Below are 22,270 nucleotides of genomic sequence, written 5' to 3' on the forward strand. Positions count from 1 at the left end.
GTTTGAATGTCTGCACTCTTCACTAACACTGGTTGAAGGTTACACAGTTGTACTGCAATGCACAGACTTCATCTACCAGAAATAATGTAAATACCATATCTACCTTGTACACTAACACACAATCATGTAACTCTGACTGATCTTAGAAGCAATAATGAGTGTTTTTAAGTAATATGCGTGAGCAGTGGGTCACCTTCAAACAGCCTGCGGACACACAGAAATGTTAGTAATTATTTGAAATCAAATCTAAGTCAGTATTCACTCTCTATTTAGCTCCGTTTGGTCTCCACCAACTCCTGAGGGAAATCTGAAGCTGTTAAATGATCCATTTTGTTCAACTGCCATGTAACTAATGTTACCCGTATGCCATTTAGTGCTGTGCAGTTAGCAGAGCTGAAAACGCCTGCCTGCTGTTGCTTCCAATGAGGGAAATGAGGCAGAACCAAAACAGTTAAGTTTCAGACCAGAAAACCAAAACAATGAGCTGAAAGATGCTAAAATGCCCTGTAGATGTGAGGGGAACTGCTCGGGTGAAAAATCCATGTGGATCCCTTTTCACATTATACACAGAAAAATATCAGTGAGAGCAGCTTTAAACCTTATGTTTACCGATCAATAAAAAAGAAAAAAAAAGTGGCCGAAGCAGAAACACACTGACATACCACCACTGAGGCATAGAAAGTAATGATACAGTCTGTAATATCTGACTGTACTAACTGGTTTGAAAGTAATGAATAGCATCAAATTTAAAAACCTCAACTCAAGAAATAAAGAATGAAAATCATATAAAGAATAAACAAGTACAACTGCACAGTGGCTCAGAGTAGTAAACCAATATTAGGACATTGTCATTAGAGGTTTAAAAGCCAAGCATAACCAGAAGAAGTGCCACCTTTCATATTTTTCATCAGTGCTGGAAATATGAAGCAGTCATCATGATTATGTGATTACTGTATGGCCTGCAGTGACCATGTGCGTCAATATCCTTGACATCTTTTAGCTAGTTGCACCCTGTTCCTATTAGCTGCCATCCATCAAAATGTGTCAAGATAAGGTGTAAAAGCACTTCATATTCAAGGAAAATAGTTCAGTGTAATAACATGAATTATGATGCCGTGACAATTTCCAAATAAACATATGGAAGTACTGTGAGTTTAGGGACATCAGTGAAATAAACTAAGACTAAAACCTAAAACCTCTTTCAGAACTGTCAGGACAGGGTTTATTAGCATCTGAACTATCTGAAATCCATCTTGGTTTTTCTTTTTAACTTCTCTGCAAAGCACCAAACTCCAACCTCCATTGGGAGGTCAAAAGAGCCCTAATGTTTTTTCTCAATGGCCAAAAAATTTCATACAATTTCTCACTTAAAGGTACAATGTATACGGAATGGCTCCAATTTTTGACTAAAACATACAAAAATTAATGAAAACTCTCAGCAGAATGTGAAGAAGAGTTCTAAGATGTCAAAGACGTTTATGGATTGTGTTGGTGAAATATCTCATGAAGTTGGAACGCTAACCAGCTAGCCCCCTCGTAATATCACTTCATATCTCAAGTGGCGATAGTCCAACAGTCTTTCTAATGTTCCAACAATCACCAACTCTGGTTTGATCGAAATTAATTTAGATGACAAAATTCCCACCACAGATGACCTTCCACTTCCTCCTCTACTGGTTCACATGTCTCCTGTCGCAGCCTCCTGTGTCTTTATTGTCCCCAGAGTCAGACTCCTGGTCGGAGCCACAGTATATCACCTCAGCACCATTTTCCCTGTCATCCAACTGGCCTCCTTCAGTCTTGGAGGCTGTGTTGGGTCCCGATCCAACTGTGTTTAGTAGGAGGCTGCTGAGGCTGCTTCCATTGCCTGTGGTGTAGTGTTGCATGCAGCTAATATGGCCACTAGCTTCAAGGCTAACTGAGCTAACTAGCTAACAGCAGCTAGTAGCAACAGCCAATGATAGCTACAGCAAAGAATCTAGTGAGCAGCAGTTAGCGGTTACCCTGGTGATATGCTGCCCAGTATTTGTTTGGAATGACCTTCAACAGGTGGCCAGTTCTTATACATTATACCTTTAATACCTGTCATGCTCCCAGGGCCGAGCCGTATATGGCTGTCAGACCAGGTTTTTATCTCAATGAGAGTTTCATCCTTGAGGAGACTTTGCATCAGTCTCTCGCTCTAGATCAGAACATGCCTTTCCTTCACCAAGGCTGAATACATCTTTAGAAGAATCCGTGGCCTCAGCATATTTGAAACCACCTCTTCGGGTAACACACATCGACTATATAAACCCCTCAAGTTCACCTCATAAGTCACCTCACACCTTACTCTCCACACACCAGAACCTCACGTTTCTCCGTCCAGTGACCAAGCCAGGAGCAGCAGCACATCATACAATGTCTGCTGCTAAGAGTTTGCTGTCTCTGATGGTGGTGTTGGTGGCTGCAGTGTGTGTGGCTCATGCCCAGGAGAGGATTAAGATGTGCGGGAGAGAGCTGATACGTCTGGCCGTCTCATCCTGTGGTAACTCTCGACTGAGGAGAAGCATCCTGGACACGCAGCTGGAACAGCATCGACACACTTCTCACTGTAAGTACTTCATGTGACATTGTCAGACATCAAGTGTATTGAGCTATATTTTACATTTTTAACATGTGGAGACAGATTTCAGATATATATTTTTCATTTATGCACTTTTTAAATGACTTTTTGAATTATTTAGTTTAGCAGAAATATTGACATTGATATAATCAAGAAATGGTTTCCATATTCTTTCAAAGGCATTAGTTTTATAGTGCAGGAGACAGGTCAGAAAGTCCAGAGGTATATATTCCATTATTGTCCTATGCCATCCCACAACTGAGGGGACTTTATCTGAAGTCCAGTGCTGAAGAATATTTTTCTTAGCACAAAATGTCATAACATTATACAGTTTTTTCTGATATGCATCAGTTACACGGGCACTGGGAAGACCCCAGTGGGGATAGTGGGCAAGATCACCAGTTCCTGCCTTACATTTAAGACAAGATGGAGAGACATCCTGTCTGTATTTGGAGAGGCAGTTTGGAGCAACATGTGCTCTATGCAGTATCTTAAGTGGCATCGCTCTTGTCCGATTACAAACTGTTATTTTCCTTGCGTTATCCCAGATGCCCTCCCACATCTCCTCAGTTATCACAACACCCAGCTCCCTCTCTCAGATCACTCCCAGCGCCCGAGTGCTGAAATTTGAGCAATCCCTCAGACCAGCATAGAAGGTTCTAATGGAAGCATCCCCCTGAGAAAGAAGCACTTGTTTTTCTATTTGTGTGACATTCATATCAGCAAGCAGCGATATTTCTGACCTGAAAATAATGGAAAAGATCATGTCTTGATATGCCATATTTTTCCATAATTTGATTGAAAGTCATGAGGGTGGGACTATGTAGTTATATTTAAGTTATATTTCTCCATGGTTAATTGACTCTCATGTTTTCAAAAAGTCTAGTCTCTTATGTATTCCTGTCTTGTTTGCCTTCATTGCTTTATTGTTTTTTTTTTAACTGCATACCCTTGTATCAATGACTTAAAGTACAATCCATTTATTCCCTTTGGAGTTTCACAAGAAGTTTCGAGCACAAAGCTACACATTTCCAGGATTCTCTCTAATTCCTGCATGTCTTTCCACTGCCTCTGCACAGGGGAGCAGGACACCTCAAAGGAGCACCAGGCAATAGAGGCAGGCCTCGACGCTGCAGAGTCTGACGGGGAGAAGGACGCCTTCTTGGCTCCACACTGGTACCCCTTGTCCCCTCGGATTAGAAGAGCTGCTGGGAGAATATCTGATATTTGCTGCGAGAAAGGATGCAGCATGAAAGAGTTGATCCAGTTTTGCTAGATATAGCTCTCTGCATGTCAGATGAAAAAATACACTCTTAAAATGTTTTAATCTGTGCTGCGAGGTTGTTTACCAAGCTGCCTAATCCTTTAGAAGAATGATTTTGCTATATTTCTAATGATGTAGCACTCTGGCAAACACTATCAGTAATAAATTACTGCAGAACAAAAGCTAAAATCATGTTGTGCACAGGTTTTATTTTGTACTAATATCATTTATATTCTCTGCATCATTGGAGAAAATATTTATTTGCTTCCGCAAACTGCTCTGTAATAAATCTTTTGATGATTATTTATGAAGGTTTGTTTCATATCTGCAATTCTAAGGATTTTTTTTTGGTGACATGTTTACTCCATTTAAACTATAAATGCAAGGTTACAATATTGCAAACCCATTTCCCCACTTCAGGATAACTACATCAAAAGGATACACAACAATTTAGTTTTGGACATTCACAAAGCTGGGGAAAAAAAGAGAATAGTCAAAATCAAAGCAGTAGAGGCTGAGATATTCTGACTTTTTAGTCTCAGTACGGGTTGAGCTCTATAAACACTGGATTTTACACTTCCCATAATGAGACTCAACAGCACCTTTCATCAGACTTTGTCCAGGCCCCTTGATATTGATGCCCGGAAAAATGATCACAATGTATTTCTTGTACCAAATCAGCAGTAGAATATATCAATATATCAATATATCATGCCAGTGTTCACTGTAATTCATCTGTCATCAGTTAATTTCATTTTAAACTGTGTTAAAATCAGCTATGTTTTTTCCCATTGTAAGTTGGAATAATTAAACCTGCAGAGAAATTAACCTTGAAATTGCAAATGGGTCATTTTCAAATGCAGACACATGGAGGCGCATGAACCTATAAGCTATAAGTCCCACTGCTGAGTAATGGAGCAGTGAGGGCAGTTTACAACTCTGGAACTCTCTCTTATGATGCTAAATTGGATTGAGGCCATTGGGTAAGCCGTTCAGCTCCATACGTACAGAAACAATCTCTGTAACCTGGCCAGTTTCTAGCACTGACTGCATAATTCTCTCGACGGATAATCAAACTGATTATCTGTCACTCTACACTGGAGGCTTAATAGCAAATGGAATCAGCCGACACTGACTGATTGGTTAATTGGTTTTATTTGGGGAGGGATGGGCTGCGTTGTAATTACAATTAATTTTTGCGTAATTGGTTTTCGTTTGCTGTGTTATCAGACAAAACAGCCAAAGATGAATTCTAAATTTAGATCAAGTTGTTAGCCGATTATTTTGTTCGGTTTTTAACTACAGATACCTCAGGAGTAACAACACTCCGTAAAACAGCTGGCTACATGTTGAAAGCTGATTATGGTTTGTATCTGCATACAAATAATATAAATAATAAATCAAACAGAGTTTCTTTTAATAATCAAATAATGAATTAATATTTTTTTGCAACTGAATTTTTAGAATTATTAGGAAATTATGGATTGATAAATACTGTGCACATGCTGTATAACACACTCATGGACATTTAAACTGTGTGCATGGAGGAGAGGGCATGAAGAGATTTAATAGAGAGATTTAATGCAGTACCAGGTGTCAGCCAGCAGAGGGCAACCAATATCTGATTTCAAACGGCATACTTTCTGCACTGCTTTACCTGGTCTGACAGTAGCACTGACCTATCATAGTTGACACTGGTGAAGAAACGGTACATCCTGCCAACTCCTCGGTGTTACTGTAGAATTACATTGTTACTGTATCAAGTTCGGTCATTACAGCTGCATTTGAGCTACAGTCTCCCTCCCCTGCTGATCAGCCTCTCAATGCTCATTAATGTAAAATGCTCAATCACCTCAAGTGATCCTTTATCTCCTTGTGACAAGAGGAGAAATCTGAGCAGAGGACACTTCTAGGCCTCAGCCCGCCATTAACAAGTGCCAACATGAGATGACAAACACACGGCTGCATGGGGCCTCTTTAATGGGCTCCTCTTCATGCCTGGTTTGTCAACTGAAAAGCTGCTAAACTGGATATGGAAAATTAAATCAGAGCCTCCATCTCTCTTTCAGTCATTCTATCTCTTTGATTCTTGTTTTAGTGAGCAGGAAAAGCAGCAGGACAGGATAACACCTTCACTGAGTGCCAGCAGAGCACACACATGCATGAATACACGTGCACACACACGCATGCCAGGCAGGAGAGTGTGTGTGGTGGACTGGTGGGTGTCAATTTGCATGTAAATGAAATGGCTCTCAGCGCTCTTGTTTCCGACAGTAAACGTGTCAGAGCTAAAGATGCTATATTTGGTGGTTTGTGTGTTTTATTTTGTAACCAGGGAGCACATGTGGGTGTGGGAGCAAAAGCAAAGACAACAGCGTCCATTTCTGCTTTTGTGTGTTCATTATTATTAGTGCTCCAGGCATTCCTCTACGTATCGCCAACTGTCAGATGCTGTGTCAAATGAATCCTCGGTAACAGGGTCTTTGTGTCTTGCATACAGTGTGTGAATTTTTACTGAGACTTCAAACTCAACAATGAGGTTTACGCTACAAGCCTATTGTTTTCAACAGTAACAATAATAATAATAATAATAATGATAATAATATGTATTTTCATAGAACCTTTCAAGGGATTCAAGGATGCTTCATGCATATAACACAGACAATCTGATCTACTCTGCTAATGAGAGATAAATTAAGTGACAACATTTCATTAAATTATGAAAGATCTGAAATAAAATCTGATTTTGTTTTGAAGAAAAAAAAAAACAATTGTAGTGAATTCCAGTCCTCCAAAACCTTTCTGCTACATGTACAGCTGCTGTGCATTAACTTGCCTAAGGGGGGCGCCACAAGATGTGTTTATATGTCATATGTCAAACAAAACACCTTGGATGTCAGAGCTTGAAATCGCATAAAGACTTCACACTGAACGCCTTGAACGCATCGTTGCCATTTTCTGTGATATTTTTGCAGAAATGTGTTTTAGCTTATTCTGAGTTTTACAGTGTTCTGTATTGGCTGATGTGAGGGGTGGATGTTGGCTGGATTGCACAGGCGCTATTATGACTTGTATGTTGTTGAATGCTATTTACAAGTTATTCTAAATTCGATATTACGGCGCTGCAATACTGCATGTGCAACATGTTGCTTGCATGCTGGCTCTGTATTAAACAGACCTTATGGACACTTATTGTTCACCAGGACAGGTTTGAGATCACCTCAGAACACAGTTACATAATGTTTTATGGATCAGCCATAACCTGTCAATAAGAGCAATGTATTGAAAGGTTGTGCCACTGAGGCTGGCTCTTGCCCTCCAACAAAAAGCCACTTGCTATCTTGCTGTTATCCAGCTCTTCATCAGGAACGCCTCAAATACACAAAACCAGAGCCCTGAAACTGACACACTGAATCAGAATGAAGACTGTCCGTGCTCTTTGTCAAAGTGCCATACAGGAAGTCTTCACGTCAGATCTTGCAGCCACTTTCTGTTTGCTTCATGTGTGCCTCACTTAGTGCCTCCAGGACGTCCCATTAATCACATTTGAAATGACTATCAGCTGTGTGTGTTCCTGCTCCTGAGCCTGAAAGCTCTAACACAGACCAAGAACATCTGTTCTGCTGCGCATGTTCCAGTCAAGGCCTAAGTCCATAATTCCTGTCAAGTAAACCGCCCCCTACCATCATCCCTTATATCATGCAGCACGGTTATCCCTACACCTGCGCCATCCACCATCTCCCGCTGTGATGTGACGGCTCTGTCTTCTCCTCTGCTTGACAACAGCTAGACGGCCTGACCAGCAGTGACAGCTTCAGAAGCACTGTGCGATTAGACGCTGTTCCCACAGGACGAGGGAGAGGAAGCCACCAAAAGAGCTTTCCTCTCGACGTGCTCTGATCACCTCTCATCTGCCTGGCTGTGTGACTGGATAAAGTGTTCACTATCTTTAGCACTGTTACTATTAGATACTGCAAATGAATATTTCTTTGCCAGGGATCACTATACAGTATAGTAGCACACCAATATGGTTTTATTACGTAATGAACTGCAGCTTCATATCTTACGCGTTTATTCATCTCTGTATTTGCCGATGATGCAGACTTTTGTAATAGCCATGCTGTGATTGAAATGATCATTATCATAGACACACGGTGTATCTGCGTATACATCTAATGAATGACAGGCTGTCAGGAAAACCCTCATTTTATGAGGACTCATAAATGTGATTATTAGGATAAAGCTCCATTAGAGCTGTGTCAAAAACTTTTGTTAGAGTCAATAAAAATGGCTTGTACTGTTTAACTCTCAGAAGAGTGATGCTCTGGTTCAAATGAGAAATGATCGCTGCAAGCAACTGAAATAGAGGTCAGCTATATGAGTGTGACATGACCAGAGATGTTTTTTTGGGAGGTCTTCTTGAATATTTTATAAATCGTGTTGTAATAGCCAATGAGTATATACTGTCAGCGCTCTGTTTTATTCTCCTCAAACTTAAAGGTCCACAGATTTCCATAGCCAGCGGCCTCTGAACCAAAACCAATTATTACCTCAACTTCCTTAATTACTTCCTCGCCATATACAGTGTTTCATATGCATGTCATTACATCCGCTTAATCTGTCCAGTGAAAGAATAGAAGCACATGCGGCAAACACCACGCACACATACATGCAGAGACATTAACTACCATTTTGCCACAACCTTGGGGCCACTGGGAGGTGGTGAAGCTGAACTAATAGAGCTGAGCTGGTAGAGGGCAGTGTGGCAGCGGCAGCCTGTAAACCGACTGCAGGCCTGTTTTCTGCAGCTCCAGAGCTGAATGCCACAGCGCAGCACAGATAAGGTGATGCTCCGGCGTCGAATGCTGAATAACTCAGAATCTGTTGTTTGTTCTGCATTTGAGATGCTTCAACTCAGAGCCATAGCAATACATTTAACCCTCTTTCTCTAGTGTTATTATACCTAGCGTCAGTCATCCTGTTTGCTCAGAGCTTTACTGTCGTTGCTGATATATTGGAAAAGACAATTGATATAATATTTCATTTTCATTGGAAAAATAGACCACAAATAAAATAAACCATATGTACGTATTCTGCTCTCACTGAGGAGTTCTCTGCATTGATACAACCAGAGTGTGGTATTTTTTTTATAAGTGTGTGATGCATTTGAATAGGTGTGTGGATGAATAAATGTATTGAAATCCAGTCCTGAGTGTGAACACATGGCTAAATTCCAGTGTTAAACAGAGCAAGGTTACAGTATTATGGTATAGATTTAACTAAAATGTGATAACTTACACTAAGCAAGCATGCAATTTCTCTTAAAAATGACCTTAAAAATGACCTCATACATCATCCTTTCTTAAGCATACCAACCTTTGTTGCATTTTGTTGTCTCATCTTTACCCACAGCGTATGTTTTGTGTGTGAGTTGATGCTTTTTGGCTTGATGCTGTCAGGTCTTTTCAAATCAGTCAGTTGGGCTTCCACAGACAGAAACACTTCTACTGCTGTTGTTTCCTCTGCTCCTCTTCTGAAAACTAGTCTCAGATGCTGCAAAAGATTGCACATTTCTGCATCTTCTTGCACCCTTTTCCCTTTTTAATCTGCTGGTAACTTCTTTGAATAACTCTCGAGCTGTCCAGGCCATAACTGTGGCATGAAGCCACTTCACCTGGCAATGATGCAATTACTGCATGTTGATCCACACAGCTTGGCTGTCTTGTGATGTCGAGGTTGTGAGCAGTGAGTGCCAAGACGCAGCTCGTTTTGTGTGTCTGTGATGTGTGTGTGTGCGCTCTGACATCCAGAAAGAACGGCAACCTCATCCAGTTGCAGCTGACAATGTGACTAGTCCCACACACAAGAATTGATAAAGATAGAAAATGTGTGTGTGTGTGTGTGTGTGTGTGTGTGTGTGTGTGTGTGTGTGTGTGTGTGTGTGTGTGTATGACTGAGTGAGTAAGAAGGTGATAGGGGAGATGGAGGAAAGCGAGTGGGGGAAACAGACAGAGAGATGGAGACAGCGGTGGGCATGCCCAGAAAAACGATTACTCCAGCTGCTCTTTCACAGCTGCTCCCAATTGCTCCATTGCACCTTCTCTCCCTCCGTCCATCACTGCCTCCACCTCATCCCTCCATACTCCCATGCATGACTGGGCTGTTTGTAGCTGATGTAATGTTGACAAAATACTCCCAAGTGGGAGTACTTAGCCGATGTGGCACACAGTTTCAGTGATGTACAACTTGACGACGTTACCGTAAAGACGAGGGAGGATTATACTTGATGGGATGGTAAAGCATTGTTAGTGAGCTGAGTAATGTAGAGGAGGAGTCGTTGTTTTATGTCTATCACTTTTTATTATGTATGTTGCATTATCGTGTTTGACAGATAAACAGATATTAACTAAACCTTCACACTGTTTTATATTCAAACACATATGTGTGTACACACACACACACACACACACACACACACACACACACACACACACACACACACACACACACACACACACACACACTGCATCATTGTTGGCTTGCCTCCTTCGATATTCCTGTCACTGTTATCAGCCGGGTTCATCTCGGGGGGGAGGCTGCTGTTAAAACATGAGCAGTCCATTCAATACACTTCAGCTAATCAAAGCTAAGCTGCTTGTGCCACTTCCAGTTCTCCACCCCATCAGGGTGTGTGATGAAGACAGAATGAGAGTGCGTGGGTTTCCAAGCAAGCTGAGGTGCGTATGCGCACGTGTGTTTGAGTGTGTGCATGGATGCGTGTGTGTGTGTGTGTGTGTGTGTGTGTGTGTGTGTGTGTGTGTGTGTGTGTGTGTGTGCGTGCGTGTGTGTGTGTGACTCAGCAGGATATCTAAGCCCAGAGGAGCAGAACAACAGCAGGTACAGTATCTCAGTACAGTGCGGCAGCTTTTTAAGAAATTGAAACACTGCCTCTCTGTTACTTCCAGTAAGTGGACCCATTAATGAATACAGAGGCTTAATGGTTCAGGGTTTGGCCCCCTCTGTATTAAATGCACCATTAAAGAGGGTTCACCTGATCCTGGCAGGTGTAGAAGAAAGAAAAGGGGGAGGCATGAGTTAGTTGGTTAGTTAGTCTCATTTCTTTAATAACGAGTCTTTAGTCTCATATTAAGCCCAAGGTTATGTTAAATTGAATGTCTGACATATAGCTTCCTCCGTTATGGACTTTTCGGTTCTTTTCTTCAGGGCTCAGCAGTGTGAAGACGGTTCGTTTTTTGGTCGATTGTGTAAATTTGTGTATCAAAGTTAAATAAAGTGAATGATTTTGTCAATTTAAATTGCCTGGACTTTTTCTTTCACCTACTCGCCTGCACAGTGTAGCTATATGTTTATGTTTGTTTAGCTTTGCTGTCCTCGCTTTAGCTGTATGTGTGTATCCTTCTGTACAAAGTAAACTGAGAGCCATTAGAAAACCAGAGCGTGTACCTGAACATACTCGGTCAATAAAGCTGATTCTGAATCAGCTTTATTGACTGCTGTTCCTGTTCGCTGTCTGTTCTCACTTAAGGCAGATTTCTGTGCTGGTACAACGTTGCAATTGCAAAACAATCTCACACAAAGATTCATTTTAAAAATAACATTTTAGGACTGAATTAATTAAAGTTCTTAATGTTAATTCTTTGATTTGGCCGAATCTTTTTTTTTTTTTTTGCAGTGCAACCATCTTACGCTGCATTATCAATTGCTCAAGATACAATACGTCCAGGTATTGACAGATAGCACTGTATTAATATGCCCCTGCAGAAAAAACTCTGAATATCGGCCTTTGTTTATTTTTTTGTTTTCTCATAATGTACGTCCTTGATCAGACCAGATGAACTGCTAACACAGAATCACCTCCAGCTCAGTTGACACCATGGGCTCTCTTGTGTATTTGCAACTTTCACCACCTACAACCACCCTTAAGCATGGAGCCCGCCCTCCACCTACTCATTTTTATCTCCTTCGTCCTTCCTACTCCCCCTCCTCTCGACCTGCCCCCATCCCTCTGCGTAGGTAGGTCTTCTCCTCTCCTCTTCCCATCTCTGTCCATCTCTCTTCCTCTATTTTGCTCCAGCTGCCCTGCCATGCATAATTAAGTTTCTAGTGGAAGCTCACCCTCCCTCCCTCTTTCTCTGTTTTCTCATCTCAATTTCTCGTCACATCATTCCATCTTCCTTTCTTGCTCTCTGGTGAATAAGAAAGGTAAAGCTGGCCTGGGAGCACTGGACATGTCTCTTTTTCTTCCTGTCTTTCCCTCCTGCTGTCCTCGGGCCTATGCTGGGGCCGAGTGCCAGCCCTGTCTTGTTAAGTGATAATGTTAAAAAGCTAAATCACACCACCACAGCCACCACTGTCACCGCATCCCTCCCCGCCTCGTTCTGCGAAGGGTCTCTGGTTTCACTTTGCGCTGTCATCCTATCCAGTCGCTCTCATCAATACGCAATGCAGGAGCTCCATCAGCCTGTGTATTTCTCTTCCAACCTTAGACAAGGTGATGTTTGGGGCCTGACCAACGCCATGTTAATGTGCATGTTAATGAGTTTGAAGTATCAGACTTCCTTCTTTCTTTCAGTTTCATGTCTTTTTCATTTATTCAGTAAGTCAAAACACTGGGTCAAATTCAGGGTCTCTCAGTTTCACTTCCACATTCTGTCTCCACTATTCAGCAGAGCACAGTGACACGAAATTTAAGCATCTCTATGATCTATACATGTGGTACGAAGTCCGTTTTTTGTGATTACGAACCACTCAAACTCAAAGTGACTGATTTAAGACATGATGGATTTTATCCAAATTTAAAAACTTGGGAGAAACGTGGGTGACTTCCACCTCCTAATGTTTTAAAGCAAATATGCTGCACTTTAATTGACTACATCCAGTTGACACTAGTTACACTGAAAGTAGAGGCTTGCATTATTTTGTCAGCTCTAAGGCATTACAGTAATGTGATCAGGGCCTGTTAAACTGCATGGAGGCAGTTTAACATTGTCATTAAACAGCGATCACATCAAGGTGTTTTTATGCGCATTATGAAATACTGCATTTAAAAAGCTTAATGGAAAATTCCCAAAAAATACTCAGTTTCGCAAAAAAGTCTTTAGGCATGCTTGAGGTGGTTTTTGCCTTTTTCAAAAAGTGTTAATGCACAAAATGGGAGATGGAAACACCTTTGCTGAATAAATTCTCACAATGTGAACATAACTCTCATCACTAATTTGGCTGTTTCAAAGAATATTGGATATTCCGTTAACACGTGAAAACATGGCCAATACTAGCTGACAACAACTAAAACTTGCCCAAATGAAACGTGTGTTGTTAACATACTGCACAAATTTAGATATGTCCTTCTGGGCCGTATGTGACAATTCTTTGGATGTCTTTTGCCTTGGTTATTGCACACTGTGCATGTAAGATATTGTGTTGGTTAAACTTATGTTATATTACAATGTGGCATTATGAATGGAGTTTTCACAACAGATCCCCTCCTGTACACACACCTACATCCAAAAGTGCACAACACGTACAGAATGTGGTTACTTCAGTAGTTGTATTCGACATCATTGTGAGAACTAATGTTAAATGCTAAGCTAGCTGTTGATGGTCAGTAAACACCTCCTGTTTTTTCATTCTAGCTGTTGCAGCTGTGCTGAGTAACAAAAATCAAGTAACGAGTGATGTTACCCCTATTGCAACAACTTTTGCTGTTGAGTAATTAGTGATTGCTATTAGTTTTTAATGAGAATTATGAATAATTTATTACATTTTTCAAGTAACTTGACCAATACAAAATGCACACACAGCATTGTGAACAGAAATACAAGGACGACGAGCTGAAAATGCACCAAGCAAGTTTTTGTTTCATTCAAATACTCACACTTCATTGCAGTTTAACACAAAAATAACTGTTTCAGCTTCTTTATCACTCCTCTGCAGTGAAGCAGTTTAAACTGTGACTTCATTGCATTTGCTCTCAGGGTCAGTCCCCATGTTGATGTAACCCTTCGAAACAATGGGTGACTCACTTGTTAGCCTGTTTTTGGAGCCTACTATTACACAAGGTGGTCTCTCTTATCAGCTAATATGTTTTCCACCTGCCACTGTAACCACTGACCGGTGGCCCTGTCACCAGCTTTAAGGCTTTCCAGGATTTAGACAGGTAATGTACCTGGCCGGTTGCTCAGCCATTGCTGACATTAGGCTAGGAAATCGATGATTACATTGGCATTAAGTAACTCCATATGTCTGAATTATATCAAAATGTGTAGAATTTTGAGGGACTGCAAACAAAATAATCTTTTGTAACAGAGTACAAACTAGTAAAAGTTAACTGTCAGCTTGCTTCTGCAGCTGTGTGTCCAAAGAAAACCTTTGCTGAAGATCAGGTAAGTGCTTATTCATGATTATAACATGTATCTCGTAGCCATGAGCATACAGAGAGGCAGTTCCTGTGTCAGACATTTCCATCACACTAACTTGAGCCAAGCCTTGAATATAATCCAAGGCCATCTGTTGGGTAGATCCTTCGATATGCTAATTAAGTTGTGCCAATCTTTTCTATTTACAATTGAGGCCTGACAGTGTCTTTGAATGGGGAAGATCTACTATGTCACAAATGGATTTGAGTATTAGTTTACTCTAGAATGAAGCTGTGGTAAATATCTTCTCTGAGAGGCAATATTACAGATGTGTGAATGTACTGTTAATTATTAAATCATTGACTGAGACACATAAACCATTTGTGCCCGGGGTGTTTCATTACAGTAATGATGACAGTCTGGTGCTTGGAAGGAATTTAAAGAGAACTTATACTTTAAGTATTTCCAACATCTGGGTATTAATTAATATTACGGGTACTGTATGACACACAGTCTGATATTACTGTGTTGGTTTCCTACGCTGTCATAATTAATGTTGCCTGAGGACCATTACTGCAACTGACCAGTCAAGTTTTTGTGATGCCACAGCTTTGCAACATGGGAAAAACAACAGAAAACTGCTGACACTGATGACTGTTTTAATCCAAACATACCTACATAATTCCTATATCTACTTACTACTTAGGTACTTAGTAATTGGCTGTGGGTACATTTGTGTTCTGATTTGAGGGGATATATAGGGAGTATTGTCAGGAACATACTGTAGGCCTGGAGCCTGTATATTGTATACTGTGTATGTTGTAAAGTAGGTGTACTTACAGTGTGGGGCACTTATGGGGGGCTTCAGGAGCCTGAGGTAGTGCAGCTTTATGTGGGTTGACACTGTTGTAACACAGAGTGCCGATCATTGTTGCTCTGGACCACAGCAAGTAGAAAAGCTTTTTCATGATGAGACAGTAGTAGAAGGTGATCGATTTTGATGTCCTGCCACAGTTTAACTGTCAGACTGCACTCACTGAACAACTTTATTGAGTCCTTCAACAATATCAGAATGAAAGCATGACACCAGGAGCTACAGGTCACACCATAACGTTTACAGTCTCAACTGACTTTGCCAGCGCACATCAATGGCGGATGTATAACCAGCGTGCCATCTCAAGTGCCTTATTTTCAGTGCACGTTGTGGCTCAGCTCAGCTCGACTTGCCTCGCTTGGAATGCTCCAGTATGTGTTCACTAGCAAGTTGCTAACTTCCTCCATCTGCCTGGGTGCTGGCCACATAGTGTAAACTGCGGACTTACAGTTTTGCAGTTGCCTGCTAAAAATCGGTCTGCTTCTGTGGAAATGATGCTGATGAGAGAGGTGAAAGTGAACCAGAGCATGAAGGTATGGGCAGCCAAAAGACACCATGAAGTAGCATGGAACTGCTGAGTTGGGTGATAACTATCTGCAGAGTCACTGAGGTGTAATAACATCACACAACTCACACAATTTTGCTCATTAGCTGTTTAATTTCAGGCTTTTGAAAACAAAATTTGCTGTTTTGTGTCTCCTGTCTACAACCTGTGAAGCCACTTTGATATATATGTACAGCAAACAGTGTGTGAGACCTCCACTCCACTTAATATCAACAGCTTCTTCTCAGACAGTATACCTTATATCACTGGAGAAGTACCTGTGTGCTAAAAGTGAATCCTAATCCCCTTTTTATGAAAGGAAATTAAAGATGTGGAGCAAAAAATGGACCATAAAGGGAGGCTCAGCAAACCAGAAATCATTTGAGCCAATAACACGTTGTTGAATCTGATGCAAAATGTGTTTTACTTTGAATATAGGAACAAAGTGAAGACTAGCAGTTTTACCAAGTGTGCTACAGCTCCCAACAGGCAGAAAACAAGAGGAGTAAGCAGACACAGAACACACACTGTAACCACAAGGGTCTCCCTCCAGCAGTGTGAGGAGCAGCTTGAATAAAGATCACTCGATGATGTCACTCTTTACAGTCTTGCCTCTTCCAGTGGGTAGAAACCTCCTGTACTTGTGACTGTGCCAGTGTTCATACTCTTACACAGTTCTGTTCGCAGGAGTGTTTCCTGTACAGTTAATAATGTTAGCGGACAAACTGTGGTTTGCATTAAAAGCTAAATCATTAAAACTGAATTCACTTTGCTGACATCCACCACTCTTCAATTATAAGGCTGAGCTACTGACAGCAGTTTTTATATAAAAACAGCATGATAAAATGTGTTGGGGGTTAGAGCCAAGGGTGTAAGCTTGCATATGTTCCTACCAAAAATGTGGAAATACAGAATTGTCCCTACCAATAAGCAGCTGTTGCTGCGTGCCTCCCCCTGCTGACTCTGACAGAGAATCGTTCATATATTCAGAATAAACCTAACACTCTTCCTATGCAAGTCCTCTGATTAATGAATGTATTCCATGATTCTGAATCAGTTGCCTTAGGGCTTCTGTCCATACAACATTTTTCTCGCTCACCACATAAGTGCTTCACCCTAATGCTCCCCAGCATCCTGCCAGAGAAAAATGCTCTATGGACACACACCCTTATGTTGTTATTTGCCATTCTGGGGCTATTGCATGGTTAAATCAATGAATTTTTATTTTATTAAAAAAATAGCCCCCTCAGTCAGTGGGTTGTTGTGTCACTACAGCTCACTTAAACTGCAGCACCCACCTGTTGTCCTCAGTCTGTCATGCAAGAACTCAGTATGGCTTGTTTCCATATTTAACTGATTCACTTACTAAAAATCACAGAAAGTGTCCATATTTTAGGATTTTAGGCAGATTTTGTTATTTTTGGACAGTGCTAGGCTAGCTGTTGCTAACTGGCTGATGGCAGTGGCTTCATATTTATCAAACAGCCATGAGAATAGTATCAATCTTCTCATTTAAAACTCGATGAGAAAGCGAATGTGTTTTTCCCATAATGTCAAACTGCGCCTTTAATAAACCTTAACAGGACTTGATTGCAGCTCCAACAGGCAGGCAAATGAATGTGCATTTTGTTTATGTGGACTGGATTGGACCCACTGTTCTCTGAGGTGGGTGAAATTCTATGTCTCGTTCATGTGTATGATACCTCTTGCATAAAGGCTGGATGGAGCTGGGGGTGTATCATACTTTGCTATGCCGAGCACGTCAGTCATATACCATGAAACAGTTTTGCAGTGTCTCAGCATCAATTACTGAAGTATGATTCTTTCTAATCTTGATGTTAATCAAATGGTGTAAACAAATAAAAAATTAACTTCACCATGTTAAATAAATAATATGGCGAATGTGGATTCTGTTTCAATCCATGTTTTATCTCAGTTTTACCACTCTGCTTATTCAAATCTCTAGCAAGAGCTTGAGTCAGTTTCTAAAAAAAGGACTGACTTGACGTAATGGGAACATTGTCAAAACATCCTCAATCTTTAACTCTTCTCTTAAAGGCCCAATCAGTATTTTTTTTTGAAAACATATATAATTGAAGTGTTTGAGTTACACATGAAAAATCAGCCCTTTGTGTATTTCATAACTGATCTGGATTCGAAGTATAGGCTTGTTTAGCACACATTTTACAAACATTTCTTTTGGAATCAAACCTTTTAGACTGTGTGAAAACATTAATACATTTGATAGAGTTAGATCTTGTTTGAAAATATACTTCTTTCAGTTTGAGACTGATATGAGGTTCCAATCATTTCTTTTGGTTTTTGGTGGCGTTACCCTTTTTAGACCCCAGACTGTGGCTTGGGCAAACCTGATAAAGATACTATATGCACAACTGCATGTGTGCCCATAAGGAGGGCCCATCAGCCACACATACATATGTATATACAAAATCTCTGGCGCACAGCTTTTCTCCTCTCCTTGTCATTCTCACACGTAACTGAAAAAAATTTAAGCCCTGAAATCCTCCTCTCACAGCCGGAGCTTTGGAATACAATCCATCGCAGTTCATGATGAAGAGGCAACTGCTGTAAAATCCAATTGGAGGTTTATGGAGATAGATGGAGATGAATACTTCTCTCCGTCATCCCTCTCACTTGCTCTCTGCCATACAAATGCACAAATATGGACTCACACTCGCACATGGACACACTTCCTCTCACTCTGTGAGTTACATGAAATCCACCCACAATTATACAGCATCCTGCTCTCAACTGCAAGGGAATCTTTCAGCAGGCTGGGTTTGGTCTCAGTGGGCAGCGCTTCACTGCTGAGCGTGCAGCCTCTCTTGCCTTGGTGGGGGGAGGCCTCCTCTGTCGAGGTATTATCGGCTCCCATCTAATATTCATCAGCTACTGGGAGATTCGTGACGACAAGTCAGTTTGATAGGCTAACAATGCACCAAGGTGGTCAGTGTTGTTGTGTGCACATGCAGGTATGAGAGTTCCCATTAACGAGGTATAATCAGGACACACATGGGAGGGCATGTGCACCGAGGCTTGTGTGAACCACCAGAATAAATATAGACTGTTTGATTAATTGGTTTTAATCAATTCAAATTTACACTGTTGTACAAATCTTTTTAAATTCATTTTTAGAAATAACTTAACCATTAGGTGAAATAAGTGAATAATTATCCATCATTTAAAAGACTCAATGACAGCATAAAGGGATTATTTTGCCAATCTATATAATTTTATTACAAATTGACTTTCATTAGCTCATTTAAATGAAAATGTAGTTTACTACTTTGGAATTTATTTTGTTTATAAAACAAAAAATTGCTAATAATTTACCTCAATTTGAAAAAGTGTATAAATTGCAAAGGCACACTGTGTGCTCATGAGAGTATGACATGTTCTCATGGGTCATGTAACAGCACACGTGTGCCCTGTGTGTTTCAAGAGTTCTCATATGCTACACAATTGGCTGTTAGAGCAGGAAGCATCACTGCTCAACTACATCTAAAGAATATCAACCCAATCTTTGTGCAGAGGCACCTGCAAAAGTGACACATTGCATTTTTCCCCCTGTCTGATCTTATTAATAGATGCAGTGAGAAGTAAGATAAGGACAACTTTTGACAAAGACCCTGAGATGAACTTCAATATATCATGCTGAATCATGGTGGGCCGCTAACTGGGAAAGCTGCAAATACATGCATACACCATGAGGTAAATAATACAAAATTAACATGACTCTAAGAATAAGAATAAGATTAAACTTTATGTATATAGCACAGTTCATGCATATGATGCAAAACAAAGTGCTGTATGGGATAACACCTTTAAGCCTGCGTACATTAGCCTTAATCAATATTGTCTATACGCATGTTTTTGTGCTTGTGTGTGTATGTGTATACATTATGTATGTGCACACAGTAAGTGCCACATACAAAATGGCTGCAAAACATTCAACATTTCTTACTGATTCCCATACTGTGACACACACACACACACACACACACACACACACACACACACACACACACACACACACACACACACACACACACACACACACACACACACACACACAAACTAAATCACCCCCTTCCCCTCCCCTCTCTCCTCTTCCCCTTTCCCTCTCTTTCTTTTTGGCATCCATCACTGTCTGCAGCAATGGACTGCGAAACAAATTTCTATCACTATACATTACAGGTTAAGAAAGGGAGCTGGGAATGTGTTATATATGCCGGGTTCGATTTTTATGTAGCGTCTACGGGCTCGTCCATCATTGCTCTGCTAGGCACCCTTGTGCACTGGGCCCCTGACGAGATGTTGTCTTGGCACCACTATCAATCACCTTATGCTTGCCCGAGCCCCGTGCCCGATGTGCAGGAGGGGGCATGTGTTGTAGCTGCAGGTCTCCCTCCCCTCCTGCTCCCTCCGCCTCTCCTGTGCCTCCATGATGGTGACGCCAACAGTCACAGTCATTCGTCATTTGAATGGTGCGTTTAGAGCATATGTTTGTATCCGGGGCCTTCATTCCAGCGTGACCTCTGTGGGTCTTCCTCTCTGTCTCAATACTGCGGAGGACCCTGTGCTTTTAATGGCAGGATATGATTGGGTAATAGTTGTGCAGACCAGAGGGAAAACAAGGTTAGCTTATATCCACCTGGCGCCACTCACCCGTGCAATGATACTTGGCTCAGAGCTATTAAGAAAACATGAGGTCACGCCTTCATATGAAATATATGTAAACCCCAACTGTATAGTCAACATGAAGAGCATCATTATAAGCCAGCAGCAGATTGCATCATACAGTATTTAAGGTGGAAGTGGTTGGACGGATCACAGAGCTTTGATTTGTGGCTTCATTGCCTGATATAATTTCAGTCCACCAAGACCATGAAGGAATAAGCCTTCACCGCTCTGATGCCTTAATATGTCCATTTGCTCTCTCTGTGGCTTTATAGATGACATATAGGGTTAAACAGACACAGGATGCTGAATCGTGTGTCTTTGCATGGCTGCTCAGACTACTGCTAGACTAATCCGTTTTCTCCCAAAGTCAGGCGGATTATGATTTGAGGAGTACTCCTTCGCCCTTCACACTCCACAGTGAAAGTCACCCACCTATCTGAGAGCATGGGGGGTAGAGGGGTGTGGGGGAGGGGGGAGTGAAGGTGGAGGAGGGGGCCGAAGGAACGAGATGGGGAGAGGGCTTAATTAGGCCAGATCACCGCCGCCATCCCCAGTCCCCACACTATTCCCTTAGATCCCATCCACTTAATGTTCTGTGAAATCATATTCCGCTCCCCAGAGAAGAGAGAGGAATCAGAACAATAAAATGACACATTTTAAAGAGAGGAGGCACCACAGGGAAATAGACTGTTAGTGACACATGGAAGATGTTGTGGGCTGATGGATAGCAACCACATCTGTCTGGGCCATTACCAACAAACAGCATCAGGCCCAAAACACAGCAAGAAAGACGTTTCTGAGCCTCAGTAAACTAAAAACAAGTTGTCTGCATTGTTTTATGTCTTTTATGCCCAGTTATATTGCTGATATAGTTACAGCGTGTAGAACATGCATTTTCTTTAATGAGGGACATCCTAATAAACAATTTTGCCCTCATTTCCTTCTTAGCGCATCATATAGACAGTGAAGTTGAGAAAAAAGGGTTTAAAGTTTTCAGGCTGGCTGGCAAACTGTCCCTATTGTGCCTTTTTAGGCTGATTATTTTATCCCAAACACTGCCATAGAACCAAGAACGGCCTACAAATACAGATTCTGCAGTCTGCAGTGACACAAAGAATTAGGTCTAAGGTATAGGTATAAGAGTAGAGACATCTGTTTGGTGTTTGCTTTTTCCCTCTGCTACCAATATTTACAGTATATTGAAATCATGTCATGAATTACATACTTTACAGTTTGATACACTGTGATGTGCATAGCATAACCTCACCATATAGCATGAATTCTATCAGAATGACAGCGCTGAAATGGCAGCTGCTGAAATCTGCTAAGCCAGTTGCAGCCAGCAGGTTTAGCTAAGTTTAGGTTTCTCCAAAAAGTCAGCTCCACATAACTGATGTTTATCATTTCCAGGTAGGGAAAATCAACGTGGAAATGAAATCTGAACTTAACTTTGACCAAATGAGTCACTGTGTTTGTTGGGCCTCCAATGCCCAGAAATCAACCACCTGACTAAACTTTATTGTAAAGAAATAAGAACAAGAGACACGTGAACCCATTAAATGTGCAGGTCTAAAATCTTTTCTCCATTTTGTGTTCAAAACTTTCTTGATTTTGCTCGTACTAATGTTTTGATATAGAGAAGTGGAAAAAAGAGTAGTCGTGACAGTGAATCTCCAGGGTGGCTTGCTAAAAATACTCTATAGCCTTAAGTGCTTGGTGAAAAAAAAATTTAACAGAATAAAATTTCAAATGTCACTGTGTCCCTTGAAGGTTAAAACAATGCCGCTAATAGTTATGTCCTCCATACTTAAAAACTATGAAGGTGACGTCAGCTGTGAATTTGAGCTGCATCCTGCAACAGCCAATTCAAGGTAAGGAGTGAAATTCTCTGATGAACGGACCT

General features: G+C 41.1%; 1 protein-coding gene across 1 annotated transcript; it reads left to right on the plus strand.

The window, feature by feature from the left end:
• Positions 1 to 2,188: 2,188 nt before the first annotated feature.
• insl3 (insulin-like 3 (Leydig cell)) lies at positions 2,189 to 4,037 on the plus strand. The gene is made up of 2 exons (XM_070974282.1): positions 2,189 to 2,593; positions 3,685 to 4,037. Exons 1-2 carry the CDS (start codon positions 2,401 to 2,403, stop codon positions 3,879 to 3,881), a joined length of 390 nt encoding a protein of 129 aa, XP_070830383.1. The 5' UTR covers positions 2,189 to 2,400; the 3' UTR covers positions 3,882 to 4,037.
• The last annotated feature ends 18,233 nt before the right edge of the window (positions 4,038 to 22,270 follow it).

Source organism: Chaetodon trifascialis, chromosome 11, assembly GCF_039877785.1.
Source record: "Chaetodon trifascialis isolate fChaTrf1 chromosome 11, fChaTrf1.hap1, whole genome shotgun sequence".
Lineage (NCBI taxonomy): Eukaryota > Metazoa > Chordata > Actinopteri > Chaetodontiformes > Chaetodontidae > Chaetodon > Chaetodon trifascialis.

What these genes read in the sequence shown, in the direction of transcription:
- insl3 (XM_070974282.1), top strand. Translation starts at nt 2,401, where the DNA reads ATGTCTGCTGCTAAGAGTTTGCTGTCTCTGATGGTGGTGTTGGTGGCT. An exon ending in GCATCGACACACTTCTCACT is followed by an intron (nt 2,594 to 3,684) that starts GTAAGTACTTCA and finishes GCCTCTGCACAG; the next exon opens with GGGAGCAGGACACCTCAAAG.